This window comes from Giraffa tippelskirchi, chromosome 3 (genome assembly GCF_054371585.1).
Source record: "Giraffa tippelskirchi isolate mGirTip1 chromosome 3, T2T-mGirTip1v1.2.pri, whole genome shotgun sequence".
NCBI classification, from domain to species: Eukaryota; Metazoa; Chordata; class Mammalia; order Artiodactyla; family Giraffidae; genus Giraffa; species Giraffa tippelskirchi.
In genome coordinates this window covers 44,939,245-44,952,659 of record NC_137277.1, presented here as the reverse complement: position 1 = coordinate 44,952,659, position 13,415 = coordinate 44,939,245, and the positions used below count along the sequence as shown (strand labels likewise).

The 13,415-nt window shown below is 36.3% G+C and overlaps 1 protein-coding gene across 42 annotated transcripts in view; it reads right to left on the bottom strand.

Moving 5' to 3' along the window:
* Positions 1-13,415, bottom strand: part of RHOT1 (ras homolog family member T1) — a 62,204-nt gene that overhangs the window by 22,383 nt on the left and 26,406 nt on the right. For 29 of the 42 annotated variants that reach the window (XR_014079429.1, XR_014079430.1, XR_014079432.1 and 26 more), the window contains 6 exons: positions 7,191-7,289; positions 6,546-6,654; positions 5,670-5,790; positions 3,402-3,486; positions 2,666-2,811; positions 1,336-1,436 (listed from right to left, as the gene is read on the bottom strand). Coding sequence is in view for 35 of the 42 variants with exons in the window: in XM_081579737.1 (XP_081435863.1) it covers positions 1,336-1,436; positions 2,666-2,811; positions 3,402-3,486; positions 5,670-5,790; positions 6,546-6,654; positions 7,191-7,289 (661 nt within the window). In the remaining 7 variants the exon portion in view is untranslated. Of the gene's footprint in view, positions 1-1,335; positions 1,437-2,665; positions 2,812-3,401; positions 3,487-5,669; positions 5,791-6,545; positions 6,655-7,187; positions 7,290-13,415 lie in introns of all 42 variants that reach the window. The other 13 variants (XR_014079431.1, XM_081579743.1, XM_081579740.1 and 10 more) reach the window with 2 other exon arrangements.

Genomic DNA, 13,415 nt, shown 5'->3' with positions numbered 1-13,415 from the left:
CGCCTTCTGCAAAATATGATACTTTTACTCATTATTTTTATGAAGCCTTTGATCAATAAACAAACTGTATGATAGCCAAGCTGTATGTAAAATGAAGTATAGAAGATAATACAGAAAGGCCTCTTTAGTGAAAAAGGTGCATTTCTGAAAGTCAGTTGTAAATTTCTAGTAACCACATATTTATTTCATCATAAAATAAGTAGTACCTTTATGTAAGAAAACAATATCCCCAAAATGAACGAAAATTACAACGAATATAGCCCACACTACATCTCATCTTTTTTTCTATTACTGTCGTAACAAATTATAAACTGAAAGATGCCACCTCAAAACTTCACTCTCTTGGGTCTATAAACAGAAAGGTGACAGGCACTCTAGATTTCCAAGGTAAATCTGCAAAAGAGGCAGTGCTGAAAACAATCGTGTATCAGCAGAGCAACAGGCATCTTTTTTGAGGGAAAGAGACCTCCTTAAGCTGCACCCAAAGATTCAACTACAAGAAAGCTCACCAGAGACACTATTTATAGTAGCAAAAAACTGAAAATGATAAAAAACACAAAATTATGGAATAGTTCAGTAAGTTACAGACTATCCATATGATGATACATTATATAATATTAAAGATATATAAAATACACTTATCGATAATAGAAATATGTCCACAATATTTTGTTGAGTGAAAGAACCTCATGCTGGCTAATTAGTTCCTTATTCTTTGGTGCTGAGGTAAATACTGTCTAATTGGTTAAGTATTTCAAAGGTTACTTGCTCTGTAAATTTCACATAGGCTGTCTTCTTGTAACAGGGCTTCCTGTAAGATACGGCATTTTTTCCAACCAATTAGGATAAAAAACTTCTTGAAATGATCAGTTCCCTAATTTATTATTTCATTTTACATCTATATATACTTTTAAATGGAGCACATTGTTTGGCAAGAATGCCTGTTTAACAATATAAGATCTGTGAAAGATTTATTAATGTGGTAAAATGTTATAAAACTGAGATGTACAATCAGTTCAATATCAGGATCATGCATTAATACACATTGTTTTTAATGTTTAAAGAAAATTAAAACACAAGATGGGCTGTAAATACTTCTAATGCCTATAGCCTTCCCTACCTTTCATCCATAAAGTACCCTCAGGGGTAGACTAGAAGTAAAACCTTTACTCTTTCTTTCTTGATAAATAAGAAATCAAGCATTTCAACTCAAACGAGATTATCAAATCATGGGAAAACAAGAGTATAAATGGGAAGACTAATGAAGATGCATTTATTTTCGCTCTTTTTACATATGAAACTGGAATCTTGAAAAAAAAATATTTACATACTTACCTGTGATGGCTGAAGCCTGAGATTCTTGTTCAGTCAATATTGAATAGCCTAGATAACCCAAATACTCCAGGCACCGTTGTACATCTAAGTATGTCGTGAGCCTAGGAAAAAGTTGAAAATGCAAGAAGTTTCTAAAAGAATATATATTTTAAAAAATTACAACAGTTCAAATAGCTTTAACACCAGACCCAGATAATTTTTGTCAGACTGCTTTAATTTCCCATGTGCCCAACCACAGCTCTTCCTCCAGTGACATTCTCAGGTAAAGAAGAAAGAGGAGAATGCAACATCTGGAAAGAGCAAAGCCACACAGATGAGCAGCGGGCACCAAGAGCACCCAGTGCTCTAGGTAAGATCTAAAGCACAGGTATTTTATGTTATCTGCTTCCCAAGTTACATACTGTATTGCAAATACTGGCTAGTTAAGGATTTAATTCTGAAAGGGTTTGCAAAAGGTGCAAAACTAAAAGGCTGAAAGGCACTTGAAATCAGTTAGCCTTTCTTATGAGTTGAAAAAAAAGAACAGATCCTGGTGTTGAGAAAGTCATTCTCACCAAGGCTGAAGTATTTGCAGAGGATTTTCCTATCACCCTAGACAATAGGTCAACTTTGCTGTAACTAGACTGTAGATACCCTCACTAAGCCTAAGAGTGTATTCAAAGCAAACAACAATCCCTCAAAGTGTCTTCCACATCAAGTAAAATATGTTCTCCCCATGTTCCAAAAAATATGGGTTTCCCAAGTGGTGCTAATGGTTAAGAACCCGTCTGCCAACACAGGAGATATAAGAGACTCGGGTTTGAACCCTGAGTCAGGAAGATTCCCTAGAGGAAGGCATGGCAACCCACTCCAGTATTCTTGCCTGGAGATCCCATGGACAGAGGAGCCTGGCAGGCTCCAGTCCACAGGGTCACAAAGAGTTGGACATGACTAAAGTGACTTAGCACACACATATTCCAAAAATAAAAGAATTGTGCAGTAGCAGTGATGATTCCTATTCCCTTAATCAAAAAAGTATTAAAACACAACATTGCAAATCAACTACACTCCAATAAAATTGTTTTTAAAGTATTAATGTTCAGTTTCATTTTGATATTACTGTTTCCCTGTACATAGTCCAAAAGCAAGCACATCCCTTCCTGATAAATTTATAAACATCTATAGTTCATCTTAGAGATAGCAGTGGCACCATATTAATAAATCCTGCTCACAAGCAGCTAAAATTGAAGCATTTCATACAACCTGACAAATTCACAAAATAATGCATGCAATGAACCACAATTTCAAAGCAGCTGTAACTCTAGAGGAAAGAAGTGAGCTCTATACTCACGTCCACTGGGAAAGGAATCCCTGGTAGGTTATCCAGCCTTTTTCATTTGTACAAACTGTGTTATTCACATCTGGCCCCCAAGGTATGTAAGGGAAAACTTTAAACAAATCTTTAAGCTCATCAGGTGACAAAGCACAGTCTCTATCCTGAAGATACACAAGGAAGTATACATAATGTTTAGATATCTAAGAGGATAATTCCCAAACACAAGAGCCTCCTAATCTTGCAAAGCTATGCTTCCAAAAACTAACCCATGAAAATAAATTTTACATTTCATCAAGAAAACTCCTTGCAGGTATGTAAGGAAACCTATGCAAGAATCTATCAGAAACTACACCTCTTCATCTTGAGAAAATAATAAAGTAAATAATAAGAAAACGTATTTTTGCTAGTTTTAAGAGCTTTTGAATAATTTTTGGCTATGTGACATGAACGGGGCTAGTGGTAAAGAATGTGTCTGCCGAAGCAGGAGGCATTAGAGACATGGGTTTGATCCCTAGGTCAGGAAGATCCCCTGGAGAAGGAAACGGCAACCCATTCCAGTTTCCTTGCCTAGAGAACCCCATGGACAGAGAAGCCTAGTGGGCTACAGTCCATGGGGTAGCAAAAAGCCGCACATGACTAAAGCAACTTAGCACACATGACGTGAGCACCCAATAGCTCAGGGAATAGAGCTACGTTATTCACAGAAAAACATTTTATCATATATCACAGAAAGCTGCAGCCGAAAGCTTACCAAATCATGCTTATCAAAAGTACTTTGGAGAAACAAATATGCGTGATGATTTAATTCAGTAGTACAATCAGGAGGTATTTTTAGCCTGTTGATGAAAACAAAAGTAAAATAAATCATTAATCAAATATTAAAATTTAATTTGAGAAATGAATATGAAATTGCAACAAGTTCTTTTTGTAAGATGAAAGCACTTACAGAATATGTTTTCTGCAGCCATTCAGACTTTCCCAGGGGAAGTCACTGCATTGCTATGGTAATCCTCAGAAGAGCCATAATAGTGCTCCTTCCAAGGTAACATATACACTTTCATAACTATCTGAAGAGCAGGTTGTATTAAAAAATGTATAGACAATACTGATTAAACTGTAATCAGTTTCTAGTAGTTTCTCCTACAAACCAATTGTAAGTCAAAATTATGAGCTTTATACAGTATCAACATTGTAATGAGTTGAAAATGATGTGAAGAGATGTTATTTCTGCCTGATTTGATTTTTGACACACCCTAAATCTGAATCAATAAACATTTATCAAATGCATCGAGATACTGGGGACATGAAAACATGACAGGCTCCCTACCTCTAAGGAACCACATTCAAGCTGGAGACAGAACACAAGTAGATAATCTCACTGTCTCAACAGAAACAGGCAACTGCTGAGTGGGCAAACTACGGATGCTAGGGGAGCTCTTGAGAAAGCAGACACCTTGGTCTGGAGATGGGAAGGTGTCAGCACTGCTGAGAGACACTGTCACTTGAACTGAGACTTGAAGGATAACAGACATGAATTGGGTTGGAGGGAGAAGGAGGAAGAGTAAAAATACCATGGGCAGAAGCCCAGGGTGGGAAATAATATCTGATTTGCAGACTAGAAGTAGTTTAGTATTTACTTCTAGAGTGAAGGCAGAGAGTGAGTCGGAGCAGAACAGATCGTGAATGACTTTCTATACCCGGTTAAGAAGCTTGGGCTTTATCCTGTCTTGGAAGGCAAAGTGACGTGGCAAAATCTGTGTTATGTATCTATCAGTATTAATTCTTGCCACAATGTGAAGGATGGGAATAGAGAGTTTAATGAGGAGACTCAGACGTTGCTCTAAAGGGGCTATTTTACAAAAAATTAAAGGTAGAGCACACAAAGAAATTAAGAGAGATTTTAGTGTAAGTCCCAAAGCCGTAAAAGATGGAGTTTCCTTCCTGTCATATTTTAGAAAGCAATAAGCAACCTTCTACGTTCTGTAGAATTTATCTACCCACATAAATAGCACAGAAAAGAAAGCTTGATAAAAAGGTCTTGGGACAAATGCATTCATTCCATACACATTTATTGAAAAATCTGGGAAATTACTTGAGCCAAGTTTGAATAACTTTGACAAGGGAAGTTTCAACTTAGCTGATTAATGGACCAGGAATCCAACCAGAAAGTATTTTGCTTCCTCAGTAATGGGGAAGGAAAAAACGACAGTTTTTCTGAACCCTTACACGGAGAGATAGCAGTAGCATGCTAAAATTAAAAAAGGAGAACATGAAGATAATGTGCTATTGAAAGAATGAAGAAAAAAGGCAAAAGGCTCAAAGGCCTGATCCTGGGAAGTCACCTCCCTGAGAAGCCTACTTCCCTTGGGTACAGGAGAGGCATCCTACAATAAGGCAGTCTCCTATTTCAGGATGATGCTGAGTTCATTGCTAAACAAACAGAACTTAAACACATCACTATTTAAAGGAAAATAACCACAGAGAGACTAGTTGCTTAGGAAAAGTACTTTATCCTGAACTGAGAATAGGCTATAAAACTCAGGGAGGACAAAGACTCAAGAAAAGAAAAATGCTAACCAATGTATTTTTTACTCCTTTGATTCTAAAAACAAGTTCATCTAGCTTCTCTTATCTCCTTCCTCAATAAAACGAATTTTAAAAGATAACTGTATTCTCCATTAGAAGAAGAGCAAGAGGCTGAGCCATGATATAAATCAGTGGCTCTTATGTGGGGATCATCTCACTCCCACGGGCACATTTCTGGCTGTCACGACTAGGGGAAGAGGTGTTGCTGGCATCTAAGGATGTGCTAATAAACATCCTGTAATGCATAGAACAGGCTCTACAATAATGAATTATCTGGTCCAAAATGTCAACAGTGCCGAGGTTGAGAAACCCTGCTATAAACAGCTCTATAAATCTAAATTATTCCCAAGTAGCTCAAAGCCTACTACCTACGTGCTAAATAAAACTTTAAAATACTGGCAAGTGAAATCAATTAGAAGCCAAAGGTACATACAAGGGGAATAAATATTCGGGTGTCAAATCCAGATCGTCATCATAACCAAATCGCCGAAGCACAGTCCAAGTAGTTTCATGTCTCCCTCTCTGAATAAAAAGTGTGTGTAAAAAAAGAAAACCTGAAATAAAATAAATTAGTAAATATAGCTGATGTGAAAATGGGTACAGGGTCACATGGGAGGCAAGCATGTAACACACAATGGCAAGACCTAGACTCACGAACATAATGTGTACTAGCTGTGCATACTGAAGGTCAGATCAAAACCAAGTTTATGAGTGTCTCAAAGAGCTGATTTCAGAATCATTTCATATATACACCCAGGTCAGCAAAAGGTGGTACTGGATGAAAGGGTCAAAAACACATCCCAAGGTGTATACTGACATTCACAAATTATACAATAAAAACAAATGAAATCATTTTCTACATCTGTGTGCTTATTTCTATAACAAGAAAATTGGTTTCTGATTTCACTGTGGCTCTATAACATATTTTACTTGGTACTTGGAACATTCGGTACTTGGTAAATTTGATTGGGAGACAAAATGTCTTCCTTAAAAATAATTTCTATTTAGAGGATGCTTATGAGTAATAAGAATTTTAAGATAAATTTGTTTCAGAATTCTTTTATCTTCAGAGGGAACTCTGCACTCTTGAAATCCAATAAATTTCCCTACCTCTAATTTATACTGACAGTGGAGGTAATTATCTCCACCGAAGGCCTGCCTCTTCCAACTCTGAAACATCCAGATTAGATTGTTAGTTACACTAGTAAATACAGACGTTTCCCTAAACATCTAGATAGCACTATAGACTGCTGCCTGCTGCCAAACTGTTTAAAAGTTTGAAAAGGGGACAAAAGCACCTTTCACCCACCTTTCAGTGTCAATCCACTGTCAGCCACACCATCACTTATATGTTTTCTGACCACATTTTTGACATCTTCCAGAGCTTGGGGGGCTAAAGGAGTGTTGAAACAAATTCTCTGGCAAAAGACATAAAAATAAAGTTAAAAACAAATCAGCACTAAAGTCACAAATAATACAAATATTAATCCACAGAGCAACATTAAATCAAAGAGCTGTAACCAAAGGAAACAAATTCTGAATTAGGACAGCCTCTACTTTGTATTAAGTAAAGCATGTCAGACCAAGAAGGGCATGTTTTCCCTACCTTCCCCATTGGGTTCCTAAAACACAGAGCTCTTTGTGTAACTATGTTATACAAAACCGAGAAGGAAAAATAATTCAGAATTCAGACTTCAAGTCATTCTTAATATACCCATTGTACACTGTGAAATGACAATCTCTCAGAGTCCCCTCAACTCCTAAGCAAAAGAGATTTTATCCCATAGGTAAAGATTAAATAGCCTGATGTGAAAGAGAGACTTTTACATAAAAGAGATGCATGTTTATCAAAATACCATTGGTCATGCCAATAAATTTTTTATAGCTTTTCTCAGCAAAAAAAAAAAAAAAAAAAAATCAAGATATAAAAATATCTGAACTAAGAGAAGGCTACCTGAAAGAAGTTGAGTTCAGCATCATTGAGTGTACCATCATTATCTTGATCAGATATTTTGAATATACGAGTAAGGGCTTTTATACAGGCTGGTTTCATCTATAAATCATTGAGGAAAAATAAATTGTTTTAATGCAAATAGTTAGGATTTTAAAATATGATTTTCATAAATATACTGAGAATTCTGAATGTTTTCATTGTCAAATACATAACATCAAATATAAACAACATGAAAAATTAAAGCAAAGCCACTTTTATCCTCAAGCCATTTTAAGTAAATGAGACAGTATTTACTGGGACCAATATCTGGAATAGTTAAACTCTCCCTTCATGACCACATACCTCTGAAGATGAGCAAAAGAGAAATCCAACTTTAGAAAAAGTCATTCTTCCAGTCATTTAGAAAAAATGCCCTCTCTCATTCCATGAGCTGACTTATAAAACTATAGCAAAGGCTTTTTTCTCTCAACTTCTCTGATTTTTGACCTTCTAGCAGCAAAACAGGACCAAATGTTTTGATCTGTAATTTGTGTTTATATATGTATGTATCGAAGGTGGGATATAAAATGTACTTCTTCCCAAGAAGATGACAAAACAGCACTGGTTGATGTGCAAAAGTTCTTTTTTTTTTTTTTTACTACTTGCCTATTATGAGATAAGAATTATATTTTTTAAAAAAAGAACCTTGCCTTTTGTGACTCTGTAAAACTTTTATAAGAAAAGCTGCTGGAAATTTATTTTGACAATTTTTATTTTAGGATTTATAACGGATAGAACAAATATTTGACTATTTAAAATAAGGCCCACGTGCTTCTAATTTGTATAATTGCTATAGGAAAATCATGGTCAACAAGTCTGAGAAAATAAAACTTTCAGGGAGATTTTTGAACACTGCAAATGTGGAGGGAGATATCTTATGGACGTCTGAGTGTGAGAAATGAGATGGTGAGGTGAGAAAATGAATACTTGTTAGTTTATTTACTCCCATGATACGGCTATCCAGAGCAAGCAGTAATGATGAGTTTTGGTCACATAACAAACCTAAATGCATAAAATAATTTCTTTTAAAAATAGTAAGAAACGGTTATCTTCCAAAATATGCACAATTCCTCCTCCTTTTTTTTTTGGTTTAAATAGGGGCTCTAGGAGAGCAATTTGATAAAGTAATAAAAAGCTGAAATCTAAGATATAAAGAGATTAGAAAGAACTGAGAAAAAGAAGTCAAACATTTAGGGAGCATGGTTAGGGATGTCTTTATAAAAAAGTGCTAAATGGACTATAACCTATCAAATCCATAATCATGAATAACTTTTTTTTAACATTTTTATTTTGTACTGGAGTATAGTCAGCATATTAAAAAGCAGAGACATTACTTTGCCAACAAAGGTCCGTCTAGTCAAGGCTGTGGTTTTTCCAGTAGTCATGTATGGAGGATGTGAGAGTTGGACTATGAAGAAAGCTGAGTGTTGAAGAATTGATGCTTCTGAACTGTGGTGTTGGAGAAGACTCCAGAGTCCCTTGGACTGCAAGGAGATCCAATCAGTCCATCCTAAAGGAGATCAGTCCTGGGTGTTCATTGGAAGGACTGATGTTGAAGCTGAAACTCCAATATTTTGGCCACCTCATGCAAAGAGATGACTCATTGGAAAAGATTCTGATGCTGGGAAGGATTAGGGGCAGGAGGAGAAGGGGACGACAGAGGATGAGATGGCTGGATGGCGTCACCGACTCGATGGACATGAGTTTGGGTAGACTCCGGGAGTTGGTGATGGACAGGGAGGCCTGGCGTGCTGCAATTCATGGGGTCGCAGAGTCGGACACGATTGAGCAACTGAACTAAACTGACTGACTGATAGTCAATTAACAATTTTGGTGATAGCTTCAGGAGAACAGCAAAGGGACTCAGCCATACGTATACATGTAATGGATAACCCTTTAAGTAAAATAAGTTATTTCTTCTGTAAATATGATCCTAATATTAGATACTCAAGATTACTAAAGATCACGTTATATTTTCTCTTCTTTTAAAAATCTGTTGCATAATAATCTAGATGTTTCAAAAAGGAGCAATACGTAGAATGATGCAAAAACCAGAATCTAAAAATAACTTTATTTGCAAGTGTTTTTTCCTTGTATCATAAAATGCTATGTTAAAAAAAGTAACTGAAGAAAAATAAACAGTGGTGCATTTTTCATTAAAGCTTGAAATGCATCAGAAGCTAAAGTGCTCTAAGGTACTGGCTCAATATGATATTTAAATATTAACCATCTTAAAATATAACACCAAAAAATGACTACTTCTTAACCACATTTAAAATTACACTTCAATAAAACTTAAAAATGTTGTTGTTTAGTTGCTAAGTCATGTCCAACTCTTTCGTGACCCCATGGGCTGTAGCCCACCAGGTTCCTCTGTCCGTGACATTTTTCAGGCAAGAGTACTGGAATGGGGTACCACTTTCTTCTCCAGGGTATCTTCCTGACCCAGGGATTGAACCCATGTCTCTTGAACTGGCAGGAGGATTCTTTACCACGGAGCCACAAGGCAAGTCCCATCCCTCTCCAAAAGAGACAAATTCTACAGTAATAAAAATAAGCTCACTTTGCACGTAAGTCATCTAATCCTCACACAGATCTGTTTCATTATTAGGTAAGCAGAGGATTCCATGGGTCATACAGAGTCCATCAATCACTGGAAACATATTTCCCATTCAGGCTTTAATTATCTTGATTTGACCTACCTACCTCAAATCTATGTTAAAAGCTTATGAATGTTATCTAAATAAAAGATTCTATTCTAAGTTTAGACTCAAGGCTTCTACTTGTATAAATCAAGGCACATAGTCTCTAAAAGTTACAGAGTCTACCTTAGGCAGGTCTGCCTAAGAAATGACTAACAGATGGTAGTAAGTGTTTATTAGGGAAGGGAGGATTAGCAGATTAGCAGAACTAATAATAGGCCTAAGAAAAAAGTAGCAGTTAGAGAACTGAGAACAAACCAACAGAGGGGATTCAATGTACTGCCAGGCTAAGCTCAGAGGTAAATCTCTATAGAATGAGACTGCCTACTGGACTGCTAGGAAAGTTCCAGAGTTTGTATTTTTAGCAAGGACACCTAGTGACTATTATGAGGTGAATTTCGGAAATATTGAATTAAGGGCAAGTTAGAAAGAAACATTTCAGTTAAGAATATAAACCAGGATTAAGGAAGACTAAATCAGGGTCAGATTAAGGGACAACTCAGATTAATATTTATACCAGAGGTCAGCACTTTTATGGTAAAGCAATTAATAAAGACATAATAATAATGTCTAACAATAAATAAGGACATAGCAAATACTTTAGGCATTGGGGGCCAACAGGCAAAATCAAGGATATCATGTAGGTATTTACACAGCAAGAGATAACCAAATTTCCACAAAGTTATTAATTAAATTTAAAATATAATAATAACTGAGTATACCTTTGCTCTATAGGTCTACTAATATTACAGAGGATGGAATTCTTCTTGGAGGGATAACGATTGGCTCAGTTGGGGTTCAAAGTCAATGTTCCCTATCTTGTAATAAACTCTAATGGATTATCAGTTTAGTTCAGTCGCTCAGTCGTGTCCGATTCTTTGCGACCCCATGGATTACATAATGGAATAAAATCTGCAAAAAATCCTACAAAAAAAAGACCACTATGATACACAACCAAAACTAACCCAGTATTGTAAATCAACTATACTTTAAAAAAGCTAGCTTTCCCTATCATGAAAATCAATTGCAGATATTCAGCTATTAATGCTGATCTATAATGAGATTTCACTATTTCATCTCTGAAAATGTCTTTTCGCACAGATAAGCAGTCCCAATAGTGATCCATAAACATATAACTTTCTTTGAGCACATTCATCACTTGGAAGGCATTTATAGAATTCTATTTGATTCTTTTTGTGATATTTATGTGTTAACATGTCATTACACTGCAGATTAATCAGTTCCAACTAAAGGTTGGGTGGAAGCTCCTCAACTGCATGGTCAAATGGATTAGGAAATAAGGAAACTCCCTCTGCATGTGCATCGAGGTCCAAAAAAAACTGATGCTGGAATTATAGCTCAGAAAATATATCTGTTTTGCCATCTGAAGGTCCACTTTTTTTCTCTTGTTTTGGCATATGCATGCACTGGTAATAAAAATATAAAATGCTACTGTGCAGGGGTACATGTGGCATATGAGACACTGCTGCCAAGTCTGAAGTGTGCCAGTGCAGTTCGCAGGGCATTGAGCAGTGGTGTGGTGACAGTTACTACAGACCAGCTCTGCTGCAACCACATGACTGCCTTCACAGCAGGAAAGCACAGACAGACGTGAGGGAATGAACATAGCTGTGCTGCAATAAAACTTACCTATGAATGATGAAATCTGAAGGCCATATAAATTTACCCATATCTCAAAACATTATTCTTTTTGACTTTTTCCTCAATCATTAAAAAATGCAAAATGTATCTTAGCTCACAGGCTAAGATACATAAAAGCAGGTGGCGGTAGACAGATGAATGGATAAAGTAGCTGTGGTACATATATATGATGGAATATTACTCAGCCAAAAAAGCAATGCTAATGACTGACTCATTGGAGTCAGTTCTAAGGAGGTAGATGAACCTAGAGACTATCATACAGAGTGAAGGAAGTCAGAAAGAGAAAAACAAGTATCATATACTAACGCCATGTATATGGAATCTAGAAAGATGGTACTGATGAAATTATCTGCAGAGCAGCAATGGAGTCACAGACATACAGAACAGACTTATGGACATGGTGGCAGGGGGGAAAGGGTGGGATGTATGGAGAGAATAAGATGGAAACATACATTACCATATGTAAAATAGACAGCCAATGGGAATTTGCTGTATGACTCAGGGAACTCAAACCAGGGCTCTGTAACAACCTAGAGAGCTGGGATGGGGAGGGAGGTTCAAGAGGAAGGGGACATATATATATCTATGGCTGATTCATGCTGATGCTTGGCAGAAACCAACATAATTCTGTAAAGCAATTATACTTCAATGAAAAAATAAATTAAAAAAAAAAAAAAAGCAGGTGGCAGGCCAAATTTGGCCCATGGGTCAGTTCTCCAACCATTCACCTATACTATAAATTTTTCCTGAAACAAATCTTTTCAGGAAGCTTTTTTCCCCCAGCAAACTCCTATTCCTTAAAAACTCAAAACAACAACAAAAGAAACAACTCAATTTAGAGATGGATAAAATACTTAAATAGACCTTTCTCCAAAGAAAATACACAAATGGCCAATAAACACATGAAATGATATTCAATATCATTAGCCATCACAGAAATGCAGTTCAAACAACGTAAGATACCACTCACATCTACCAGGATGACTACAAACAAACAAAGGCCAGGGGGAGGACAATAGGTGCTGGCAAAGATGTGGAGAAATTGGGACTTTAATTGTAGTGGTTCCTCAATATGAGTAAAACATAGAATTACCATGTGACCTAGCAATTCCACTGCTAAACAGACATTCAAAACAGGGGTTCAAACTTGTGTGTGAATATTCTTAGCAGTATTCACAACAGCCAAAAGGTGGAAGCAATCCAATTATCTACCAACAGTTGAATGGATAAACAAAATACGCTATATCCATACAATGAAGTGTCATTTGACCATAAAAAGGAATGAAGTACTAGTAACGCTACAACATGGATGTACCTTGGAAACATTACACTACATGAAAGAAGCCAGACACAGAAGACCACATATTGTATGATTCCATTCATATGAAATGCCCAGAACAGGCAAACCCAGAGAGATAGAAAGTAGACTAGTGGTCACCAAAAACTAGGGGGAGGGGGAGGAGGGAATGGGAGTGACTGCTAATGGGTACAGGGTTTCTCTGGGGGTGATGAAATGCTCTGAAATCAGACAGTGATGATGAACACACAACTTTGTGAATACACTAAAAATCACTGAAAAGAACGAAAAAGTTAACTTTATATGGTATGTGAGTTATATCTCAATTTAAAATTTAATTTTAAAAGTCTATGGTGATTGGCAGTGGAAAGAACCAGAATGTGTGAAATTCCGTAAGTTTATTGACTTCAATAATTTCGCCTGTTACACATAATAAAAAAAAAAAAAACCTTTATACTTTGGCAGAAAAAAAGTCTGGTAAAATATCGTTAAATTTTAGATATTTCATTAAGGAATTACTGTGTT